The sequence below is a fragment of the Suricata suricatta genome, chromosome 2 (assembly GCF_006229205.1).
Source record: "Suricata suricatta isolate VVHF042 chromosome 2, meerkat_22Aug2017_6uvM2_HiC, whole genome shotgun sequence".
In the NCBI taxonomy this organism is placed as follows: Eukaryota; Metazoa; Chordata; class Mammalia; order Carnivora; family Herpestidae; genus Suricata; species Suricata suricatta.
Genome location: NC_043701.1, coordinates 160733671 through 160757914, shown reverse-complemented (window position 1 = coordinate 160757914; position 24244 = coordinate 160733671). Strand labels below are relative to the sequence as shown.

Genomic DNA, 24244 nt, shown 5'->3' with positions numbered 1-24244 from the left:
TTAGCAGAGAACGTACCCTCTCTCTAAGCACCAGTATCCTCTTGATGGGAATAAATAATACCCTTGTTGTAGGGATTGAACAAGATGACCGACATAAAGCATCTGACTGGTGCCTGGGTGTGGTAGGGGCCCAAAATATATCTGGAATGTCTCAGGAGGCTGCCTCTGGAAGTCTGTCTGCTCTTCTTGCAAGCTTAATAGGGACTTATCTGCTCTTACCAACTGCCTCTGCCAAATCAGTCCTTATTTCTGAACAAAGGTCCTTGCTCTGAGCTTGGGAAACTGGACTCGTGAGATGGGGCTTGAGGGGCTCCTGACTGCCTGAGCAGATACTGTGGGCCTTGGTCAACTGCTGGTCCTCTGAGAAGGCCCACCTACAGGCCAACAAAAACCCTTGAGGCCTCTGTTCTGCTAAGGGAGGTACGGCAAGGCCATCTTCCTTCTACAAAGCACAATGGTCTGCCTGCAATTCTCATCTGCTGGACCTGAAGCTACCCAGAAGTAGCTCCCATGTCAGCCTTTCAAATCCCTGAGGCTGTTCCCACAGGCCATCAACAGTTTCTCTCTGCCAGGATCTGTAGCCCCGACTTTCAGCTATATTCTTAAGACATGGCTCTGAAATCTCCCAGGCATCCAAGTCACTTTCCCTTGCATGTACTCTAGCTTGTCAAAGCCAGAGTGTCGTGTCCAGAAGTGAAGTGCTGTGTGTGGAAATAAATACAGCATGTGGTCTAACCAGGGCAGATCAAAGAGGGACTATGAGCTTTCTTGTTTGGGAAACTTTATTTCTATGAAAACTGTCATCAAATTGTCTACTCTTTATAACTTCATCATATTACCAATTCTTACAACACACCCTCTGTCAACAACATCTCCCTCAGGCTCTCTCTCATGGTCTGTGCTTGGACCTCCTCTCCCCCATCTTGTATGTATTGTGGATTAGTTGGAGCCAAGAGCCAGACTCTGCATTATCTGGCTACTGTTTCAAGCAGTCCAGGTATTTCTGAAACCTGACTCTGGCATCCATCGTACCGGCATTCCCTCCTGACTTCAAGTCAGTGACAAAACTGATAAACTCACCATCAGTGTTCTCATCCCAGGCTTTGATTAAACAGTGAACAGGACAGGGCCAGGCAGACAGGCTGACAGACATCATTACTCTTTGGGTAGGCTCATCCAACCAATTATAAATCTACCCAACTGTCCCGTCACCAAGCCCTTCAACCTCCTAGATGCTCTGTGGACATTTCTCTGCCTTGCCAACAATGATGTCAGAAGACATTCTGAAAATGTCTTGCTAAACTCCACCTATAGAGGATCAATAGTACTTCCTTGGTCTACCAGGTAGAAATAGGGAACTATTTTTTTAAGGTGAATTTTTTAAAAAACGTTTTTATTTATTCATATAAGTAATCTCTACACCCAATGTGGGGCTCAAACTCATAATCCTGAGATCAAGAGTCTCAAGTTTCTCCAACTAAGTGAGCCTGGCACACCACACCACCCCCAGCACTCCCCATGACTATTTCTTTCTTTTTTTTTTTAAATGTATTTATTATTTAACTTTGAGGACAGAGCCAGAGTGAGCAGGGGAGGGGCAGAGAGAGAGGGAGACACAGAATCCAAAGCAGGCTCCAGGCTCTGAGCTGTCAGCACAGAGCCGAATGTGGGGCTCGAACCCATGGACTGTGAGATCATGACCTGAGCTGTAGTCGGATCCTTAAGTGACTGAGCCACCCAGGCATCCCTCCCCATAACTATTTCTAAAAATAGACAAGGATGGTCTGGGAAGCCTGATTCTGATTCTTTGTGAATTCATACTGACTCTCAGGGTTCACTGTGCCTCAAAGAGTATTCACGGCCTGTTTGCCTTATAATCTAGTCCATAATTTTCCCTGATGGTTGACACTAAGCTTACTAGTTTGGAGAGGGCAAGATGCTTTTTGCATTTTGAAACTTTTGAGTGCTTTCAGTCTGCCAACACCTTTTTCTTATTCCCTTGAAGGTTAGGGACATCAGCTTCTAAGTCCCATCTGCCAGTTCTCCTGGTGTTCTGGGGCACAACACATGTGGACCAGGCAGTGTGAAATCGTGCCTTCCACCTTCTCATCAATGCCTGTGTGACTCTACTCTCTACTCTGGTAACCACTTTTCTTTTTTTTTTTTTTTTTTTTTGAGATGGAAGCTAACAGAATTCGAGTAAATCTTGCTTTCTCTCTGCCACTGATTAAAGTTACTGTGTCCAAATGATGGGACCTAGCTTTTCTTCTTCTTGCTGTTCCAAATAGAAGTACAAAAAATAAAGTCCTTTTTGCTTGTCACAACACTGTGTTGCAAGACTCAGTTTTCTTTGAGTTTCAGCCTATCTTGGCCCCGTTCATGAACAGTCCGTGCTGTTATAACATACTTCTCCTTCCAGATGTTGTTCAAATTCTTCAAGAAGTCTGAGTTAAGTAAAAGATTCCCTATACATCTGTAGTCGTCCCTGGGCGTATTACAGCTCCTTTAAGTTTCCAGGGGACTAGTCACGATGATAATAAGAGGTGCCCTTGACTGAGTGCAGACATGGTGCCAGGTCCCTGTGAAGGCCCTTTACATGCTTTGCTTCCTTTCATTTTCATGGCAATTCAATCAAGAGGTATTCTTTTCCCCATTTTACAGATGAAGAAACTGAAACTCAGAGACTTAAATAACTAGCCCGAGGTCACACAGTGAATGAATAACGGGCTGAGACAAAACCCCCAGGCCTTCCTGACACCAGTTATAGCCACCACAGTATTTCTCCTTAAGAACTGCCCATCCATTTGAGTGGGCTTTCCTTGTGGGGTTTTCAAGGTCATGAGGACACATCTATTTTTGTCCTGAACTCTTAAAAAAAAAAAAAACACTTCCTAGAAGTCAAGGAAGGGCCTCCCAGGGTATTTGATGGAATCTTAGTTTAAGGGAAGCTCCTAGAAAAGCCGATGGGGGCAAGGGGTGGAGGTAGCACACTGGGTCTCAGGTCAGAGACCTGAAACGTTGGCATTTTGAGGACTCTGAGGAGGACTGCGGAGGGCAAACCAGCCAGTTTCACTTTATGTAGGCCAGCATCTTCGAACTTTAGTCATGGAAGCCCCTTTTCACTTAGCACCCAACAACACCCACTAAAAGGCTGTGAAGACCCTCCATCTGGGGACGACTGGCCAGGCACTGCTCGGACGGGGCTCAGGGTTTACCTTCCTGATCTCGCTCTGCCCACATGCTCTCCTGCAGCGCACTATCACTCCCACTCCATCTGCCTCCATTGCTGGTCAGCAGCAGGTGCACAGCCGAGCACCCTTCACTGTTCCCTTTACGTCAAGATTGCTGCTCTCGGGGCCTGGCGGGCGGGTACCGGCTGCTGGCCTCCAGCGCGGTGCTGGGGCGGCTGAAGAGCCTCCGCACGACCAGGGCCGCCTCGGTGCCGATTCTGCGATTGTCAGTGGGAACGGCTGTCCTTCCCTTTCGCCGGACAAGGTGAGCTGTAACAGCTCCTGTAGTATCACTTCCTGGACTTTTATTTATGATTCTTTCTCAAGGTCAGAGAGTCACAGAGTCCTGGTGAGTTCATTCCAACAGCCACCAGTCTTCCCACCCTACTCCTCGGAGACAATCACGCTCTTCTCCGTCAGCTGACCCTCTTGGTGCTTTCCTCGATATTTCTAATACACTTAATTTCTTTCTATTTCCCGGTTATTCCCCTCTTTTATCTCTCTTCTGTCCCCCACTCCCGCCCCTCCACCTTCCCAAGAGAACTGTATCGTACGTTGGTTTGGATCAGTATTAAGTGTCTACATTATTATACGAAACCAAGGCTGTCTACAACTGAGCCATGAGTCATGCTATGATGTATCCTCTTAGAAAAGTATACTTTTCTGGTGCAGTTTTCTATTTTCCTTGGTTTTAACAACAATCTTGGTTTTCTATTGTGTTTATCACTAATTCGATCCTAAACTATCAATGGATTTCCCCAAGATACTCAAATACATAAAATATGTATCAATTTTACCTCTTTTTAAAAATTTTTACTTGGGGGAGGGAGGGACAGAGGGAGAGAGAGAGAATCTTCAGCAGGCTCCATGCTCAGCCCGATGACCGTTGGGATTATGACCGGGGCTAAAATACCTGACTGATGGAGCCACCCAGGCACCCCTAAATTTTATCTTTTCCAAAACCTTCCTCCAGAGGTCCTTCCAAACTGGCTGCCTTCCGTTCTTGTTGCACTGCTGTCCTCACTGTCACCCTGGTGATCCCCTTGCCTCTTTCTCGTGCTGGACCCCACCTCCTGTCCCCAGCATGTACTCCTCAGTCATGCTGGTGGAGTAGCGAACACAGTTCACTGTGGGTTTTTTGGCATGCTTTTCTCAAATGGTGCCCGCTGACCTGCCCCCCTCGTGGGTTTCAGGCAAACTAAAATACCCACTTTACTCTGCACAGTGGTATGTAAACTTCCAAGCCCTACTTTCCAGTTATTTTTTTCCTATGAATTGGCAGGAACCCCCTCCACTTTATCCTCTTGTAAAGGTAGCACCCAAGTGGTGAAGGTCTGGATCAAACAATCCAACGTTCAAATCTTGGCTCTGACAATTATTCCCAGCTTCACTGACCCTAGATAAGTTATATAATCTGTCTGAGCCGCTGGGTGATAATTTGTACAACGGGGACAACAGCAGCCCACAGCAACAGGGCCCGGCACGTGGCAGTGCTCGGTAAAAACTGCCCGCGGAACCACAAGGACCTGTCTGGCCCGGGGTTCTTCCTGTAGTGGGAACAGCGAGGGGCGGCGTATGGAACAGCTTAGGTGCACACCTCGGTAATTCAGGAATTGATCTAAACCTTTCCATTTATTTTTTTTTTTACCACCTGTCTATAGAACACATTCTATATTTATGCTTCCCACTGCATAAGGTGACTTTTTACATATCCTAAAACACTCTCTCCTTCCAGTGTCAAGAGAGATTTCCTGATTTCTAGTACTGTATAGTTTGTGGAATATGCCCCTGTTCACTCTACCCATACTTTATAAGATGACAGAATTGTATCCATAGTTCCTCTCCACCCAGGTCTCTTCAGATCAGAAAGTCTTAATTTTTCCATTTTAGCCTAAGGGTATTGGTCATATTCTATCAATGGCAGTGGGCATGGAAAGGAGAGGAGCTGAACCTCTGAGACTCCCTCGGGCCACAATCCCAGTCCCATGACAGTGGTGACATCTGCACTGGCCACACGACTTGGGGCCTCCCCCTTGGAGGTGCCCGGGAGTGGGAACCAGGGCATCATAGCTGACAACTACTCAATAGTGAAGTGGGTTTGGCATGCGGAGCCCAGCCCAACCTCTGGCTTCCGTCTCTAGCCTGGGAGATTATTCCTTTTGCTTTCAGACTGCTGACGAAAGCTCTGGACTTTCCAGAGCAAAAAACCAGTTGAAGGTCCCCCTTCAGGGCAGGATTGGAACAGGGTATAGGTGTGGGGTAGGGGTAAAGGCTCCAGCTCACCTCCATAGTTATTACTAAGCACAAGGGTGTACCAGCTGGTAAACACCGACAGCTAAACGATAAAGAACAGTATTTTCATGGTGAACACCCCAAGGACAGGCTGTGATGATGGAAGAGTGGGGCAGGGTGTGGCTAAAGAAGAGAGAGTGAGCTAAACTGGCATGATAATTAGGGGATTCCTTAATCAACCATTAACTCCTCCGGGCACCAGGGACCCCTGACCCCCTTGCCCGGCCCCCTGACTTGAGTGGGAGATGAGGATGCCTGCGTTCTTGAGCAAGCCCACCCTCACCAGAACGCCTGGCTGTTTTCCGAGACACTGAGTCATTTCCTTTCTCCAGCTCTCACCTTCGAGCCTTCCTTTTCCCTTCCCTGGAGAAGTGACTCACTGCTGAAGTGTTGGGTGACACAGAGGATCAAAGATGGGTGATAAAAATATTCCTGATTGTGCAACTTGAAGAAGGGGGATGCAAGTGTAGACTGAGGATTCAACACGCTGGCCATGAACTCTGAGGCTACGGTGTAAACAGCGGCCACGGCTCCATGTCTCTGGGGTGGTAGAGCAGAGCAAGGAGTTCAAACAATCTGCCTGGGCTGGATTTGCTGTGGGGCCTCTTGTTCAGTCCCCTTAGGAAGGCACACAAAGGCAGGCACTTAGCACAACGCGCATGGATCACAAAGGCCTGGGCCCCTCCTCCCATCAGCCCTGCGGAGTCTGGCTGGGGCCCTGTGAGCAGGGCTATTTCTTTCTGGGGTTTCTCTCCAGTGAAAACAACCATACTTCCCCCGCGTGGGAGTGGTGAGGGAAGCCAACGTGACAGACTCGGGCTCAGGGCTGGCCGCTGCACTGATGTGACGGAGCCTTTGAGCAGGGGCACCCATGGCTGCCCTGCACGTGAGCCGTGAGCGCCAATGCCCCAGCTGTTTTCCCGGACCGACACTCACCTCCCTTCACCCAATTTACTGGATGCAAACTAGGTATTTTCTTCTTCTAATTAATCATCATGGACCTCAAAGGATGAGCAAAACAAAACACAAAGTTCTCTAAAGGATAACTCCCGGGCCAGGTTATAAGCTATTCAAGATGGGAACAGAGGCAGCAAAGTCACTCCATCCAAAAGGCAAACAGATGGGGGCAGAGACACTCAGAAAAGTGGGGAGAAATCGATGTGCACACATGTGTGTGGGTTAGGGGGGTTGTGCAGCAGAGACTGTCAACCAGAGAATTCATGCTAAAAAACCTTAATTCTTCAGGAATTAAGGCAAAAAAGCAAAAATGGAAAAAAAAAAAGCCTTAAAAGCTGCTGGCAAGATCCCAGAAGACTGAGAAACTTGGCTTAGAAATGATGGTTACTTTGCTTTTTAAAGGTGCCTCAACTACACAGTGGTTTTCTCAGAGTCAGGAACCCTCCCCTGCCAGCACATACGTACACACACACACACACACACACACACACACACACACACGCATGCGCCCGCACGCGCACGAGCCCTACCCCTCTGTGGGAGGGTACGCGACCCACAGAGCTTCGTGAAGGTCCTCCAACCTCAGCCAGTGAGGCCCTGGCAGAGGGAGGAGGAGGTCCTGGAACACTGCTGCAAGTTCCCAGCATCAGAGAAGAAGTTGAATAAAATGCGAAGCTCCCCACCCAGTGCACCTGACCACACACATCCTTGGAGTCCCTGCGTAGAGGCTGGGGAGCAAAGTCCAAATTCCGTAGAACAGTCCAGGCAACCTAGACAGAGAAGAGGCCCGGGGCCTCTTTCCCCGCTCCGGCAGGCACAGTCCCGAAGCCAGACTCTCCTCAGTGGCAGAAGGGAGTCGCCTGCCATGCTTCCCAAATTCACCCGGGCAGGCAGTGGGAAGGGAGGCGCCAGCAAGCCGAAGGAGGCTTTTCTCAACTGATCATCTTGGGAAAAGCCAGACACAAATTTCACGGCTGGAATGCAAGGGTTGTGAAACCCTGAAAGAAGCCCCAAAAGGGGCCAGGGACTCTCCTTCCAGGAAGGCAATGGGAGGAGGGCTGGCAAGCGCAAGTGGGAGAGGGGCAGGTTACCCAGAGGGGCCGGTCTTTCTGGGAAGCAGGAAGTAAGGTCTCAAAAAAGAAAAAAAAAAGAAATCCCCTAGCCCTGAGGTAGTAGAGGGAACAGAGATAGGGTTAGTTTTGTTTCTGAACATAAAGAAAACTAGGCTTTGTGTCAAAAAGTAATTCTGGTATAAAGAAGCCAAATATGCTACAGCTCGTTATCTCTGGGATTTAGAAGCACCGAAGCTGACCACGTGTCCCCCCTAGAGTTAAATACGCATAGTAAGCTTCTACCATAAGGCTTAGTCTTGTCCTTGGTCAAGACGGTCACTAGTACCTCAGCCTTGTGTGTCCTTCATGCGGTCCCTGGGGTAAGGGGTAAGGAAGGTCACACATAGGGAAGACTGCCCTAAGCTCCACCCTTTTCTGACCTGGGATAGCCTCTCTGTACCTCAGTTCCTTCATCTATAAAAGGGGGATAATAAAATGATCTACTTCACAGAGTGACTCTGAGAATGATTTAAGCTCATGTGGCATAAAGCACTTGGAACATGACTTGGCACACAGTAGTCACTATGGAAGTGTTAGCTGCTTTTGGGGTGTGAAAAGAGCAAGTGCTTGACCCCCCTCAAGCAGGCCAGAGGTCAGCTGCTAATGCCCACGCTCCATCGGCTCTTCTGAACCACAGCCTTCTCAGACCATACCCAGACCCGTGTGGAACCAGCATGCCCCCGCCTAGAAAGCCTGACTACAGGAAAATCAGACATGCACACACAATAAGGCCCACGCTGCTTGTTCCCCCACAGGGAGAGGAGCAAACGCTAGTGCCAGCACATTTTGGGCTGGTTTCTCAGTCAGGTCCATGTGGTTTATCTGAAACGGGGTCAGGTCCCAGAGTGGGCAGCATAGATATTACAATCGTGCTTGCTGATCTAAACTGAGTCCATCATCATCGATCGTGAGATAACAGCAAGCTAGAGCCTCAAGACACTTGCGGGGTGTGTTGGAAAAGGTTCCTGGCAAAGCAGGAGGAACCATTTTTCAACCAATTGCTAACAAATCGATAACTAGCACCAAAAGCCTCAGAAGAGGAGACATTCTGGTTCCATCCAGGCTGCAGATTCCAGCACTTTGGAGACCTGACTGGGCACCTGAGCTGTAGGGAAGGGGGATGACCCCAGAGGGCCAGCACCTCTGATCTTTTTCCACCCATCTGCAGTTAGCCCTTGGACCAGATCCACTGTCCCTCTGCCCAGTCGGGCTGTATGGACGCATCCAGGAACCCTGAGCCTTGGGTCCCTGCAACATCTGGAAGTGCAGCAGCCGAACGTATGCCCGGGACAGGCTGTGAAATCTCAAACCTGTTCTACATATATAAGAGGGGTAAGTGGGGTGTGTCTCTACAGGAGCCCCTGCCCTGCTTCCGAAAAACCTGGATCTTCCAGAGCTGATGGGGCCATCTGAACTGAGACAGTCTACAAGTTATAGACAATATGCTTGAGCCTTTAAGCCTTCAAGTACCTTCCGGTCTCCCCGCCAGTGCCAACGGGGCCTAGAAGGAGAAGCCAAGCTCAGGGCATGGGAAGGAGCATGGCCCTGGGACAGGGTCCAGACTCCTAGGTGGAGAGCTTCCAGATGCCCCATGCCTCAGCCTGGCCATCTGCTGCTGCCAGGGGACAATCATGGTGCCTCACACCAGCTACTTCAAGGCAGATGGCCGGAGAAACCCACTGGCTGGAGTTGAAAGCTGCTCGGAGGTGGCAGTAGAGCCTTCTCCAGGCTCTTGCCAAAAAGTTCAACTCGCCTGGTTTCTGGTCGGCAGATTCACCAGGTGAGCCCTCTTGGGCAGCCGGAGTAACCCTCCCTCCTCCACAGTCTGCTCCCAGGTTGAAGCTTGACGCTAACCAGCCAGGCCTCCCCTGTTCCACCCCGTGTAAGCTCCTTCTCCTGCCTGAAAATTCTAGGGCACCTTCAGCGTCTGTCTCATGTTCTTCCTCCTCCCAAGAAGCCCTCCCTAACTGTTCCAGATCATGCTGACTTGTCTTTTCTGTAGACTAGTAGATCACTAACACTTCTGGGGATCATGGATGAGCAGCGGGAGCTAGAATGCAAAGAGGTAGCTATTTCTAACAAAGTGCATCTGCAGCCAGACTCACATCAGCTTCAGTCCATGCACCCCCAAAGGAAGAGCCTATATCTTAGATGGCTCCCTGGGCCCTGAGCTTGCCACACAGAAAGCAGGTAATAAAGACTTCTCAGAAGAAGGATAGATTGCCCTGGTCTTGCAGAGTGCTGTGCTTCCCTTTCAGCCTGGGGCGCAGCAACTTCCTCCCTGGCAGGCAAGGTTTCTGCTCTGGGCTGCCAGCTCCCAGGCAGCCCCTGCCAGCAGCCATTCCCTACAGCTTCCCGATTCAAAGGGCAGAAGTGGGTGCTCAGTTCCAGCCCTGCCTACCATTTATCCCCTATCAGAGGACGAGAGGTCAGCAGGAAGAAGACCTGACCTGTGGGGGTGGCCACAGTCTCTCCCAAGGGCTATAGGGACCCCAAGACAGGCAGCAGAGGTCTGCAAAGGACTTCCTGTCCCTTCCCTGGGCCCCATGGAAGGGAGGCAGGAAAAAGGGCCTCAGCAGCAGGCATCCACTATGGGGCTGGCCAGACAGGGAGGCCCCAGGGGCTGCAGCTATCAGCCGGAGACCAGGCTCCAGGAAGGAAGGAAGGGCAACTCTGGCCGAGGCCGAGATAAGGAGGGGAGTCGTGCTCAGCACAATGGGCTCCCACAAGGCTGGGATTTTGCCCCAACTTGGCCTCCTGTCTGCTCACACAGCCCATGTAAATATTTACTGATGTTTATATTCCTGGTCCGCTGGGTCCCTTCTGAGGCCCTTTTATGACCCACAGATCTGTGTGCCCCAGAGACCCTGGGCCCATCCAACAAGGGCTATGGGCATTGTTCTCTCTCATGCAAGACCCAGGGACAGACCCTTTAGGACTAAACTGCCCCCCATCCCCACTCGTACCAGCCCTGGAATGCTGCTTTCAGGAAGCTGTACTAGCCCCCTCTGCGGGCAAGGAACTTACGGAGCTCGGTCGTGGGTGAAGCCGTTCTGCCGCTGAGGGTTGATTGGTGGAAGGACAGGTTTGCTGTTGATCTCAAGTCCTCTCCTCAGGGTCTCTCGGATCTGCTCCGTGTCTGCAACAACACCACTAAGTTGCATGGTGGCCCTTTGGGATCCTAACATCCCACTTGGAACCTGGCTCTGCAGATGTGCTGGGGAAAGGCTCTGTGAAGGCCATGAGCCCACCCAAGACATCAGGCTTGAGAGCTGAGTGACAGCAGTGTGAGCACACAGGGCAGATGAGGCACCATGCTCTCAAGAAACTTCCGGTCTGAAGAGTGCCATCTTGTAGAAGACAACGGGGTGGCCTCTGGACTTCAGAAGGCAGGGCTCTTCACTGTCCTTTCCCTTGCTGGGCCATAAGCCCTAGGTTTATCCTTAACATGGCTCTAGACAGTGGCGAACAAGGTCTTTGCCACTGCCCAACACCACCCAGGGATACTGCCCACTGTAATGGATGCCACTAAGGGCTGCAAGTGCCTTGCCATGAATGACATATGATATTATGTATATTATACACATTACATATATATGTATATAGTATTTATATTTACATATAGTAAATAAATAATATAGTTTCTGAGTTCCAGTTGGTCATGTGGTATCTGGCCCCGCCACCCGTCTCCTTGGGCTAGGTCACTGGGACTGAAGTCCTTTCCCTACCTTGGCCCCAGGAACCCTGCCTCTCCATGGGTCTGCCAAGGGCAATGGAGTGAGAGAAGACTCTCTTGGTGGGACTACTTCTTTGCAATGTGCTGTGCTGATCTTTGGGATGAAACTCACTATTCTGGTCCCCTACAGAGATTTTGGTCTGAGATTTACCTCCACAAACTGCAAACACATCCAAAAAAGCAAATTAATACTGGATGCTTCAAGGATGGGCTTAGAGGGGACTACAGAGGCAATAACTAACTTTCCTAACAATCTGACTTGTTACAGTGGTGTGGACTGCTTTTATAATTTTTAAAAATTAGCCAATCATGGTTGAAGTTTTGGATGAGACTATGCATCCCTCCTTATACTACCTCTTTCATCAAAAGCAACTGAATGATTTGAATAACTGTTTACTCTCTCGGAACTTCCCATGGGTTTAGCACACCATCAGAACAAGCAGGAAGGCAAGATGGGTCAGGTATTTGCACCAGGGGTTTAAGTCTGTCCTTTATGGAAAGAAAAGTGCATTCGTAAGTGCAATCACATGTGTAGGTATTTTATTCAGGACGGTGGGTATCTTATTCTTCAAACAATAAGAAAAGGTGGAGGAATTAGAGAAAGAAAGTAGAAAAAGCTGTGAACACACGAATATGTAAATGCCTGTTTTCCTTTTGCAGTTCAGTAGGGATGCCCTCTGCTAAGAAATACAGCTGTTGCTACAGCCAAGACCACCTTGGTGAGCTTCTAACAGGACAGTCACATCCTCCTTCCCCAAGGCCCTGCTCAGAAGGCAGTGGGGACAGGGTGCCCAGCACGCAGCCCCTGACGCTGTATCTGCAGGAGAGTGAGACAAGGGAGTTAGTGGGCTGGCCTCTCTCATCCAAGGCCTGGGAGGGCTCGAGGCCAGAGTGATTCTTGGGGCTGGCATGGCTTTCAGGCCAGAGCTGGGCCCTGTGTCAATTCTGTGGGTGGCCAATGCTTGTGCTTTTGCACTTGGGTGGACTACGGCCTTTTCCTGTAACTGTTCTGTGGCTTCCACTCACCTCCATGACCTCAGATTGCTAGGGGCAAATCTAAAGCACAATGGTCACTGCTCATGGTGCATCTGAAATACACACAGGAAACACAGGAGAAATGGCCCAATAAAGCGCTCTCATGCCACCCTTTGGGAGACTTCACTTGCTGTTTAGATCCTGCCAGGAAAGGAACTCTTGAATGGGCTGCTGTCATCAGAGACTGGTCCTAGAGAGCCTGAGAACTGGGCCTGGGGCAAGGGGTAGGGGACGGTTGGATGGTAGCAGCTACCTTTGCCGGAGAGCCGCCGTGGCTGCGTGCCGATACAGATGCTCCGGCTGTCCTCGTCGTCCTCAGGGGGCCGGCTCAGGTCATCCCAGGCACACTTGGCACTGACGCCACTCAGGTTGGACCCATCCGTCTCGATGCCTTTGTCAACTCTCTCCTGCTTGGAAAGAACCAAAGAGCCAGAGTTCCTTCAGCGAACCGGTGGCCCAGGGTCACCACCACCTTTCTGGTATTTACTGATTCTTGTAGGTGCTGAGCACAGGACTGGTGCTGGAAGAGCAGGATCTCTGATCTTGTTCTGCCCAGGTTACTAACGTGATGGTCTCTGCCAGCCAATGGACTCCTCCAGGGGAACCAGGGATCAGAGGAAGGCAGGAAGCATGAAAATCCCAAGGGAAGCTAACCTTCTCATCTATCTCAACCTTCCAGTAAACTGACCTGCACACCTGCTTCGGAGCCCTAACTCTGCCCACCTCATGCCAGCCCGTCAAGCTGATGCAGCAGAGCCAGGAACCATTTCCCTGAGGAAGGGCACAGTCCTTCCTCTCCTCCCTGGTCAGCCAGGAAAGACCCCTAGTTACTGCTCCAGAGGACAGGGCAGAAGCCTGCCACAGGCGGGAGAGGCCAGGACTCGGCCCAACTTCGACCTCACACCTGCAGTTTCCTTTTCTAACAGCAGAGGGTGTGGTCACCCACAGAAGCGCCACCAGAGAGAGAAGGGCAGGACTGCCCCTAGCTGCATCACTAACTTGCTTGGCAAAGGATTCTGAATGGAGTTTCTTTTCTGTGTCTCAGACTGAAATGGGGGCCTGGAGGGCAGTGACCAATTACAGACCCCACCAGAGGTCCTTCCTTTGTGCAGGGCTTGGCACTGCAGAGTCCAAACATTCTCCACATAGCCTCAAGGAAAAGTTGTACCCAAACATCCCTGGGATTGCTGGTAAAGCATAGTTGTGTGATGCTGGGCATTGGATTAAAGGTCATCTGGAAGGCTCTAGCAACATTGCTTATAAACAGCCATGTGGGCCAAATAAAGCTCCTAAGTGAAAGCACCTCAATTAAGAGTCTGCACCCCCGTCTGCCTGACCCTCTCCCCATGGCTCCACAGGCCCCACACCGCCTGCTGCTCTGCCAGGGAGCCTATGTGTGGAAACACAAGGAAAGGTCCTTATTTCTTGAGACCAGTCAGCAGACAGCCCTGCGCTGATGCCTCCTTTCCGAAAGTCATCTTTCCTCCTTTCCAGCGCTACATCAGCCTAGGCAAAGCGTGGGAATCTTTTTTTTTTTTTAAGATTTTATTTTTAAAGAATCACTAACACCCAATATGGGGCTTGAACTTAAAACTCTGAAATCAAGAGACGCCTGTTCTCCTGACGGAGCCAGCCAGGCGCCCCGAAGCTGGGGACTCTGAGCAGAGACAGGGAGAGGCCGATGACACGAGCAGCTCCATGCTCCACGTGGGAACGAACGTGTGGGCCCTGCTTTGCTCAGGGTAGAGTCCGAGCTTCTCCCTTTCCGTTGGCTGCCCTGAGGCCCCTCCCTTAAGCAAAGAGGAGGAGGTCTTTTGAGTCAACTAGCTCAGCCCACTTACTTTATAAGTAAAAAAGGAAGAATTAGGACCAGAGAAAGGAAGTCTCTAGGCACACAGCTGGCTGGTAGCAGAGCCTGGAGCAAAGGAAAAGAAGCCGGCTCTAAACTGAACTGCCGTGCGCAGGCCCCAGACAGCTACAAACGAGTACAGAAGGTTTTCCACTTGGTGCACAGGGCAACCAGGAAGAAAGGCTGGACTTTCTCACTATGGTCTCCTTTTTTTTATTATTTATTTTTTTTATTAAAAAAATTTTTTTAATGTTTTATTTATTTTTGAGAGAGAGCGAGCTTGAGCAGGGGAGGGTCAGAGAGAGAGGGAGACACAGAATCTGAAGCCGGCTCCAGGCTCTGAGCTAGCTGTCAGCACAGAGCCCGACGCGGGGCTCGAACCCACGAACCGCAAGATCCTGACCTGAGCTAAAGTCAGATGCTTAACTGACTGAGCCACCCAGGTGCCCCAATTTTTTATTTTTAAGTAAACGCTACACCCAATGTGAGGCCTGAACTTATGACCCTGAGATCAAGAGTTGTGTGCTCCACCAACTGAGCCAGCCCCCCAACACCTTCCGCTTGCTTTTCCAGGTCCTGTTGGCTGGTCTCAGCAGGGCCCTAAGACTACGATGGAGAACTGTTCTTGGCATGCAGAGAAGGACGGGCTGCTTACCCTGCTAGTTCAAAGGACCAAGCTCTTTCTTAGTACTTGGCGCTTATGACAGGGGCTAAACAGTGCCCCATGCTGGATCCCAGTGTGGCTGCAGAACAATGACACAGGGAAACAAACCTTCACGGTTCCTGGTTTTTGCAGAAGCAGAAGCTACAGGGAAACCAAGTATAAAGGAGCAATAAAAGAGGATCCTTCCAACAATTTGAAAACCTCAGTGTTAAAGGCACTAGGAAAATAGAGGAGCATCATCTGTGAATGAGGAGGGCTTCTGCCCAAGGACTCACGGGTCTACAGTAAAGAACCCACAGGGACTGCTGGCTGTATGTCTGCCGGCTACCCCTCCCCTGCCACCTCTGGTTCCTCCTGAAGGACATGGAGCTCCTAGTGCCTGCACATGGCCTACCAGATTTTTATAGAGACATAAAAGGTTCAAAGATGGCAATGACCTGCAATTGGTGGGGGGAAGCAGAAGGAAGCGAATACAAGCCAGGGACATTCCTAGTTGTGTGCTGTCCTTTTGCATGAGCAGCCCATTAGGAAGGAAGTTACACTCTACGTGGTTTTCAAAATTAATTTGCATGCAAAGAGTGTTTCTTTTAAGAAACTAAAGATGTCACTGCACAGCTGGGCCACAGTGAGTGGGCAACTGCAGGCTTGCATGTGTGCAGACTTCCTTTATACATCAAAGAATGTCAGCCTCCCCTGGGGAGGACCTTGGAGTCTGACTTCCCAAGGGGAAGATATTTCTAAAAGGGGGGATGCGATTATTACACGCATCAGAATTCCCACTGTGGCTGGGCCATGTCACCTGCCCTGTCGGTTATAGGGTCTGGCAGGGTGGGGGTGGGGAGTGGCTCCCTGAAGGAAAGTCTATATTCTTTTAAGACAGAAAGAATACTGGGCAAGCAATATTGATTTTCTGTAGTTGCTACTGATCTTTTTTTTTTTAATGTCAGGTTTACTGATGTATGATTTACATACAATAAAATTCAACCTTTTTTTATCTTAAAAAAATTTTTTTATGTTAGAGAAAGAGATTGGGGAGAGAGGGGCAGAAGGAAAGAAAGGAAGAGAATCTTTAACCAGCTCCCTACTCAGCATGGAGCCCAACTCAGGGTTTGATCCCACAACTCTGGGATCATTGACCTACGGTGAAATCAAAGGTTGGACACTCAAACGAGCACCTAGGTGCTCTTTTTCATCCTTTTTAAATGCAAAAAGACACGTGTCAGAGGCAAGCTCTCCTGGCTTGAAATCTCAGCTCCCTGTGTGTTGTGCAGAATTCACAATCATGACATATTTCTATTCATTCACAAATAAAGTTCCTCTGTTTTCCCAGCATGAAAGCCAGTGTTATTTGGAAGAGGCCTAGGCATAGTGTGCTAGAAAGGTTTTCCTCACTCAAGACATACTTGCAGGTGTGGATCGATCTCAAATATGGTCTCTCCCCTCCGCATGTCAGTTATCAGCCAGGGGCCGCCAGCGCTGTGGACAAGGAAAGGGGACAGGATGGTAACTGCGGGTCTGGGGCTGACAGTCTGGGGATTCAGACTGCCCTGTTTGCTGCCCTAGGCCCAGAACACAGGGGAGCAGTTAGAGGTCAGCGAGTGAGTCAGCAGGAATCCCGGGCGTGAAAAACCAGTGCCTGAAAAGCAACATAAGGGGAAGCCCACATATGGAGTTAAGGAGGAACCCCCACCCCCCAGGCCCAGGAGCCAGGCCCCCACTTCACAGGGGGGTGGGGGTAATACTCACACTGGCACCGTCCGCAGCAGCTCCAAGATGCCCTGCCCGTTCCACTGCTGGGCTGCATGGAGCTCCTCAGTGCAGACGCCAACAATCTGAGACCCCAGGGACAAGATGCCATTGCGTGTTAATGGCCATTCTGCGTGTTAATGGCCATTCCTCCCACCCCACTCCCAGGAGAACAACCACCTAGGATCTTTTAGGGTCAACTCAAGTTGGGGGGGGTGGCACAGGCAAGATCTGGGGTTAGGGGCCAGTCTCTCCAAAATGGGACAGTCTCCTGGCTAGGAGGGAATAGCTGCCTGCCTAGGAGGTGGAAGAGTCCACAGACAGGGCAGTAAGGCTGACCCCTGTCCTGCTATAATGGGCCAGACATCGGTGTGGGGGACACAAAGTCTAGCCCTAGACTACAGAGGCAAAATCAGTCTGGGTGCTCAGCCCATGTCTCTGGAAGCAGGGGGTGTCCAGGCAGATGTTCCTGCCTGGGCTAGGATCACAGGGAATGTGATCAGAGGAGACTCTGAGACCCTTCAAGCTCAGAATGACAACCAAAGGGCCCCAGCACTTTGCAGAAAAGCCTCCTTCCTCATCAGGGGCTGGGCCTGTACGTAAACCTCAAAGAAAACAAGTGAACCTTCACTCAGACCCCACCATGACCACAAGCAAGCCCAGGTGTAGTTGGGGTGGATGCACACCCCTTCGGGGAGGGCAAGGCCAGCCCCAAGCTGCCCTCCCGCTAGGAGGTCCTGTGCCTACGGCTGTCTGGGTCTGTACTAGCTCACCAAATGCCCGCCCTGTTAGCTGCTCAACGACAGCCATTCTCCAGCCACCTCCCCTCACCCCCCATGGCCCCTTACCTTTCCCCCTTCTCCCATCTCAGCAGGCTAAATCAGCCCGTCCGACTCTACCTGACGAACCATCAGAGGGCCGACAGAAAATGCAAGAAGACTGAAGGAACTCTCCTGTTCCCTGCACTCCCCCTACCCACACCCTTCTGTCCTACTAGGACTTCTCCCGCAGGGAAGGCTTGAGCCCACGTCTGACCCGCGCCCCACCTGGAGAAATGTCACGATCCCGAAGGGTGTCTGCACGGGCTGCAGCTGGGGGTCTTCTGTCAGCAGCATGTGCTGAATTCGTGACTCACTGTTATCCAAAGGGCTGTGCCAAGACACGTGGTCCCCACTGCAGAAGGTGTTCTCTGTGGGAGAGACACGGCGGCCCTCAGTGCTGGAGGCCTCACAGGTAGGCCGGGAGCCCTGGTATCTTGAAGCCCAGGCTTGGGAGCTGCCCAGGCTTCCTGCGGAAGCATTCGCTCATATGGGAGAAAAGCCTGTGGGTATTTCCCCAGAACCAAACGGGTTCCTGCCTGCCAGTTGTGCCAGCCTTCGCTAGAATAGAACAGGCTGCTAGTGCGGATGCTCACTTGGCCTGGCACATCCAGAAACTTATTTGGGGTGGGAGGGAGCCATGAGCAGGTCTGCCAAGAAAGAATAAAGTGCTTTAGTGTGGGGCCACCTGGCCAGAAATCCTCAGGGAGGTTGGAGGGTGGTGAAAGCACTTCACCTTGGAAAAACACACCCCTGGTTCCAATCCTTTACTGTGCTGCTGAAAGTGTAAAAAGAACCAACAACTGTGGAGGGCCTTGGAAACTGGTCACTGGCTTCCCACAGGTAGACAGATAGAGGGATTTCTGAGGAACACTGGAGGCTTCAAGTACATGGAGGTCTCAACTGGGCCTCACACACACCTCAACAGATGTAGTCTGGAGGGGCGGGCGTTTCCATGAAAACACAGACACAGCGTGCAAGCATGGCCAGCTCGCAGCCTCACCACTGCACTTCACACAGGCTCATCGCTTCAACAAAACGTTTAGGGCTCCAGAACCACAGGGACGAAAACGCCCATGCGGCATGAAGTCGCCCTGCTCCCTGACTCCTATGTTGGGTCTCCTTCCAAAGGCGCCCTGCATTTACCAGCCTGTGTGCATCTACAGGTCCCTGCACCTTTTACTTTATTCGTTTATTTACTTTTGTAATACAAATGGCAGCGCACTGTTTTGCATGTTTTGCTTAATGACATATCTTGGGGAATCATTTCACATTAGCACATAAAAAGGTACCTCATTCTTAAAATATGTTTTAAGTTTATTCATTTTGAGAGGAGAGAGAGAGAGAGAGAGAGAGAGAGTCCCAAACAGGCTCTGCACCATCAGCATGGGGCCTGACTCAGGGCTTGATCCCATGAACTGTGAGATCATGACCTGTACTGAAATCAAGAGTTGGATGCTTAGCCAACTGAGCCACCCAGGTACCCCAAAAGCTACCCCATTCTTTTTTTTCTTTTTTGAGAGAGAGAGAAAGAGAGCAAGTGAGTGAGGGGCAGAGACAGACAATCCCAGGAAGGGCAGGAGAGAGAGAGAAGTGGGGCTCACCCGAAGAAGGGCTCGTTTTTACCTGAAGCAGCGCTTGTGTTCACCCAAAATGGGGCTCAAGCTTGCCTGATGTGGGGCTCAAGCTCATGAACTATAAGACATGACCTACCTAAGCTGAAGTCAGATGCTTAATGAGTGAGCCACCCAGGTGCCTGCTACCTCATTTTTAAAATGGTTACATGGTAGTTCATTGTGGTCTATCACGTATGACCTGGGAATCTTTTTTAAATTTTTTGTATGTTTTATTTATTTTTGTGAGAGAGAGAGAGACAGCATGAGCAGGGGAGGGTCAGAGAAAGAGGAAGACACATAATCTAAAGACAGGCGCCTGTCAGCACAGAGTCTGATGCAGGGCTTGAACCCACGAACCATGAGATCATGACCTGAGCCAAAGTCGGACGCTCAACCGACTAAGCCACCCAGGCGCCCCTGACCTGGGAATCTTAACAGCCGGGAATCTTCACTTTTTATCAATATTTAACGCAAGGCAGAACATGAAAACACACACTCACTGGCCACGGAAATCTGAGAGAGCTTCTGCTCTCACTTGTCTCGGTCTGAATACTAACCCTTTGCTGCGTCAGGTGTGGTTACACAACTACTTTTTCCACCTAAGAGAGAGGCTCAGTTTTTTGGTCCTAACCTCAAAAGCATTCACTCAGGAGAGTGAAGAAAGACTACTTCATCTAGGGAACACGGGGTGATAAAGAGAGAGAAGGTACATCTCCAAGCAGAGTCAACTAGAAACCCTCAGTGCTCCCAATTCCTGTTGGGCCTGCTCTTCCCAGATTCCTTCTCTTTTTACAGAAACTGTGTCTATAAGCGGCTTGCATGATCTACAAGTGAGAAACAAAGCAATAAGTAAAAAAGATTGAATTAGTTAATTCAAAAGCTTATCCCGTAATAAGCTTACCCCATATAGCCTCACTGGTAAATTCTACCAAACATTTAAAGAATGAATACCAATTCTTCACAAACTTTTCAAAAAAACAGAAGAGGTAAAACTTCCCAATTCTTTCTATAAAACCAACATTACCCTGATACCAAAGCCAGACAAAGGCATTAGAAGAAAAGAAACCCACAGACCATTATCCCTTATCATACAGACATAAAAATCCTCCAAAAATAGTAGCAAACTGAACATAACAACATATAAAGAAGGACTGCATACGATGACCAAGTAAGATTTATCCCAGAAATACAAGGTTTACGTAACATAAGAAAATCGGTGTAATATACTATATATCAATAGAATAAAGATTAAAAATAACTCCACATCATTTCAATAGATAAGAAAATCCAATACTCTTTTATTATAAAAATACTCAAACTAGGAAGAGATAGGAACTTCCTCAATCTATAAAAGGGTGTCTCTAAAAAACCTACAGCGAATTTCATATTTGACAGTAGAAACTGAATTATTTCCCTCTAAGATCAGGAACAAAACAGAGACGCCTACTCTTATCAGTTCTGTTTTAAAATGTACTAGAGGTTCTAACCAGGGCAATTAGGCAAGAAAAATAAACAAAAATCTGGGTAAACTGGAAAGGAAATGAAAATATATTTGCAGATAACATACATGATCTTGTACATAGAAAACCCTAAGCAATCCACTAAAAAACTATCAGGATAAACAAGTTCAGCAAGGCTGCAGGGTACAAAGCAATGTACAAAAATCACTTGTATTTCTGTACACTGGCAGTGAACAATCCGAAAATGAAATCAGGTGGTGCCTAGGTAGCTCAGACAGTTAAGCATCCGACTTTGGTTCAAGTCATGATCTCACTGATCGTGGGTTTGAGCCCCACATCAGGCTCTGTGCTGATAGCTCAGAGCCTGGAGCCTGCTTCAGATTCTGTCTCCCTCTTTCTTCACCTCTCTCACGCTTGTGCTCTGTCTCTTAAAAATAAATAAATGTTAAGAAAACTTTTATTTACCATAGATTCAAAAAGAAAACAATGCTTAGGAATAAACTTAACAAAAGAAATGTAAAACTTATACTCTGAAAATTACAAAACACTGTTGTAAGGAATTAGAGAAGACCTAAATAAGTGGAAAAATATACAATATTCATGGACAGAGAGACTTAATATTGTTGACAGTAATATTCCCCAAATTGATCTACAGATTCAATGCAATCCCTATCAAAATTCCAGGTGCTTTTTTTTGCAGAAATGTACATGGTGATCCTAAAATTCGTGTGAAAATGCAAGGGACCCAGAACAGCCAAAACAAGCTTAAAAAAGACAAATGGGCACCTGGCTGGCTCAGTTGGTGAAATGTGCAACTCTTGACCTTGGGGTTGTGAGTTTGCCCCACGTTGGGTGTAGAGATAACTAAAAATAAAATCTTAAGGGTCCCTGGGTGGCTCAGTTGGTTAAGTATCTGACTCTTGGTTTCAGCTCGGTCATGATCTCACTGTTCATGGGTTCAAGCCCCCGGTCAGGCTCCACAGCAGCAGTGTGGAGTCTGCTTAGGATTCTCATTCTCTCTCTCTCTCTCTCTCTCTCTCTCTCTACCCCCTTGTCCTTCCCCCACTTGCATTGTTTCTTTCTCTCTCAAAATAAATAAATAAATTTAAAAAATAAAATCTCTAAAAAGGAAGGAAGGAAGAAAAAGACAAAGCTAGAAGACTGAATCTTCCTGATTTCAAAACCTACAAAGCTACAGTTACCAAGACAGTGTGGTACTGGCATAAGGATAGACATTGGATCAACGTCACAGAATTTAGAGTCTAGAAATAAACCCTCACATTTATGGCCAATTAATTTTCAAAAAGAGTGCCAAGACAAGTCAATATAAGAAAGACAATCTTGGGGCATCTGGGTGGCTCAGTTGGTTAAAGTGACCAACTTCAGCTCAGGTCATGACCTCACGGTTTGTGGGTTCGAGCCCCATGTCGGGCTCTGTGTTGACAGCTCGGAGCCTGAAGCCAGTTTCAAATTCTGTTTCTCCTCTCTCTGCCCCTCCCCCACTTGTGCTCTGTCTCTTTGTCTCTCAAAAATAAATAAATGTAAAAAAAAATATTTAAAAAAAAAGAAAGATAGTTTTTCCAGAAAATGGTACTAGAACAACTGGATATCCACATATGGAAGAATCAAGTTGGATCTCTTCCTTACACCATAAACAAAAATCCATTTAAAATGGATCATAGGCCCAACTCTAAGAGCTGAAACTGTAAAACTCTAAGAAACACAGGAATAAATCTTCCGACCTTAAATTAGGCAGTGGCTTCTGAGACACCAAAGGCACAAGCAACAAAGGAGAGATAGATTTCATTAAAATTAAAAACTTGTATGCTACAAACAGTGCTTTCATGAAAGTAAAAAGAAATGCAAATCAAACCACAATGACATGACACTTCACAACCATTAGGATGGCTATTGTAAGACAAAACAAAATACTACCCAAAAAATAACAGGTGCTGGTGAGGCTATGGAAAAACTGGAACTTTGGTGTACTGTTCCTGGAAATATAAAATGGTGCAACCACTGTGGAAGACAGCATGACAGTTCCTCAAAAGGTTAAACATAGAATTATCATATGATCCAGCAGTTCTACTTCTAGGTATATACCTGAAAGAATTACTTTAAAAAATTTTTTTAATCTTTATTTTTGAGAGAGTGGGAGAGAGAGTGTGAGCAGGGGAGGAACAGAGAGAGACGAAGCTACAGAATTGGAAGCAGGGTCCAGGCTCTGAGCTGTCAGCACAAAGCCCAATGCAGGGCTCGAACTCACGAACTGCAAGATTAAAACCTGAGCCAAAGTGGGACACAACCAACTGAGCCACCCCAGGCGCTCCTATACCCAAAAGAATTTAAGAGACTCAAACACGAATCTGTACACCCATGTTCACAGCAGAATTATTCACGACAGCCAAAAAGGGAAGCAAGCCTAGCATTCATCAACGGATGAATGCATTTAAAAAATGTGGTATTTATTTTTCAGCCTTAAGAAGGAAGGACATTATAATATATACTACAAAAAGGATGAACCTTGAAGACATTATGCTAAGTAAACTAGTCCCCCAAAAAAGTGATCCCACTTATATGAAGTGCCAGAATAGTCAAATTCATTGAAACAGAAGGTAGATTGGTAGTTCCCAGGGGTTGGAGGAGGAGGGAAATGGGGAATTAGCACTTAGTGAGCATCGGGTTTCAGTTGTGGAAGATGAAAAAAGTTCTGCAGATGGACAGTGGTGACGATTGTACAACAACGTGAATCTATTTAATGCTACATCACTGCACAGTTAAAAAGGGTTAAAATGGCAAGTTTTGTGTTATGTAGATTTAAACACAATTTTTTTAATGTTTATTTTTGAGAGAGAGAAACACAGCATGAGCAAGGGAAGGGCAGAGAGAGAGAGGGAGACAGAATCTGAAGCAGGCTCCAGGCTCTAAGCTGTGAGCAGAGCCTGACACAGGGCTCGAACTCACTAACCGTGAGATCATGACCTGACCCGCAGTCGGATGCTTAACCGACTGAGCCACCCAGGAGCCCCTAAACACAATTTAAAAAAAGTGAAAAGGCAATCTACAGGATGGGAGAGAATATCTACATAGATCTGATAGGTATCCAGCATGTATAAAGAAACTTACAGTCCAATAACAAAAAGACAAATAATCCAGCTTTATAATGGGTGAAGGATCTGAATAGAATTTTCCCCCAAAAAAGATATACAAATAGCCAAAAACCACATGAAAAGATGCTCTATGTGACTATCCATTAGGGAAATGCAAATCAAAAGAGCAGTGAGATACCAACATTTCATACTCACTAGGGTGGCAGCAATTAAAAAATAACAATAACAAGTGTTGTAAGGAGAGAAATTGGAGCCCTCACATACCGCTGGTGGGACTGTAAAATAGGGGAGTACTTTGGAATATAGTTGGGCAATCTCTCAAATGATTAAACACAAGGCTGCCACAGGACCTAGCAACTCCAATCCTATGTATATTCCCAAAGGAAACGGAAACACATTCACACAAAGACTTGTACATGAATGTCCACAGCAGTGCTCTTCACAATAGCCCAAAGTTGGAAACAACCCAATGTCTATCAACTAATGAAAAAATAAAGAAAATGTGGTATGTCCACACAATGGAGTATTATATGGCAATAAAAATGAAGTATTAAAACAGGCTATAACACAAACCTTAAAAATATTATACTAAGTGAAAGAAGTCAGTTCCAAAAGGACA

The 24244-nt window shown here is 48.2% G+C and overlaps 1 protein-coding gene across 2 annotated transcripts in view; it reads right to left on the bottom strand.

Moving 5' to 3' along the window:
- The window catches only part of SUFU (SUFU negative regulator of hedgehog signaling), a 113685-nt gene that overhangs the window by 19293 nt on the left and 70148 nt on the right, over positions 1-24244 (bottom strand). The window contains exons 4-8 of one of the 2 annotated variants that reach the window (XM_029932475.1): positions 17668-17810; positions 16622-16707; positions 16279-16351; positions 12616-12772; positions 10619-10730 (exon numbers count right to left, since the gene is read on the bottom strand). In XM_029932475.1, the coding sequence (XP_029788335.1) occupies positions 10619-10730; positions 12616-12772; positions 16279-16351; positions 16622-16707; positions 17668-17810 (571 nt within the window). The remainder of the gene's footprint in view (positions 1-10618; positions 10731-12615; positions 12773-16278; positions 16352-16621; positions 16708-17667; positions 17811-24244) is intronic. The other variant, XM_029932476.1, reaches the window with a different exon arrangement.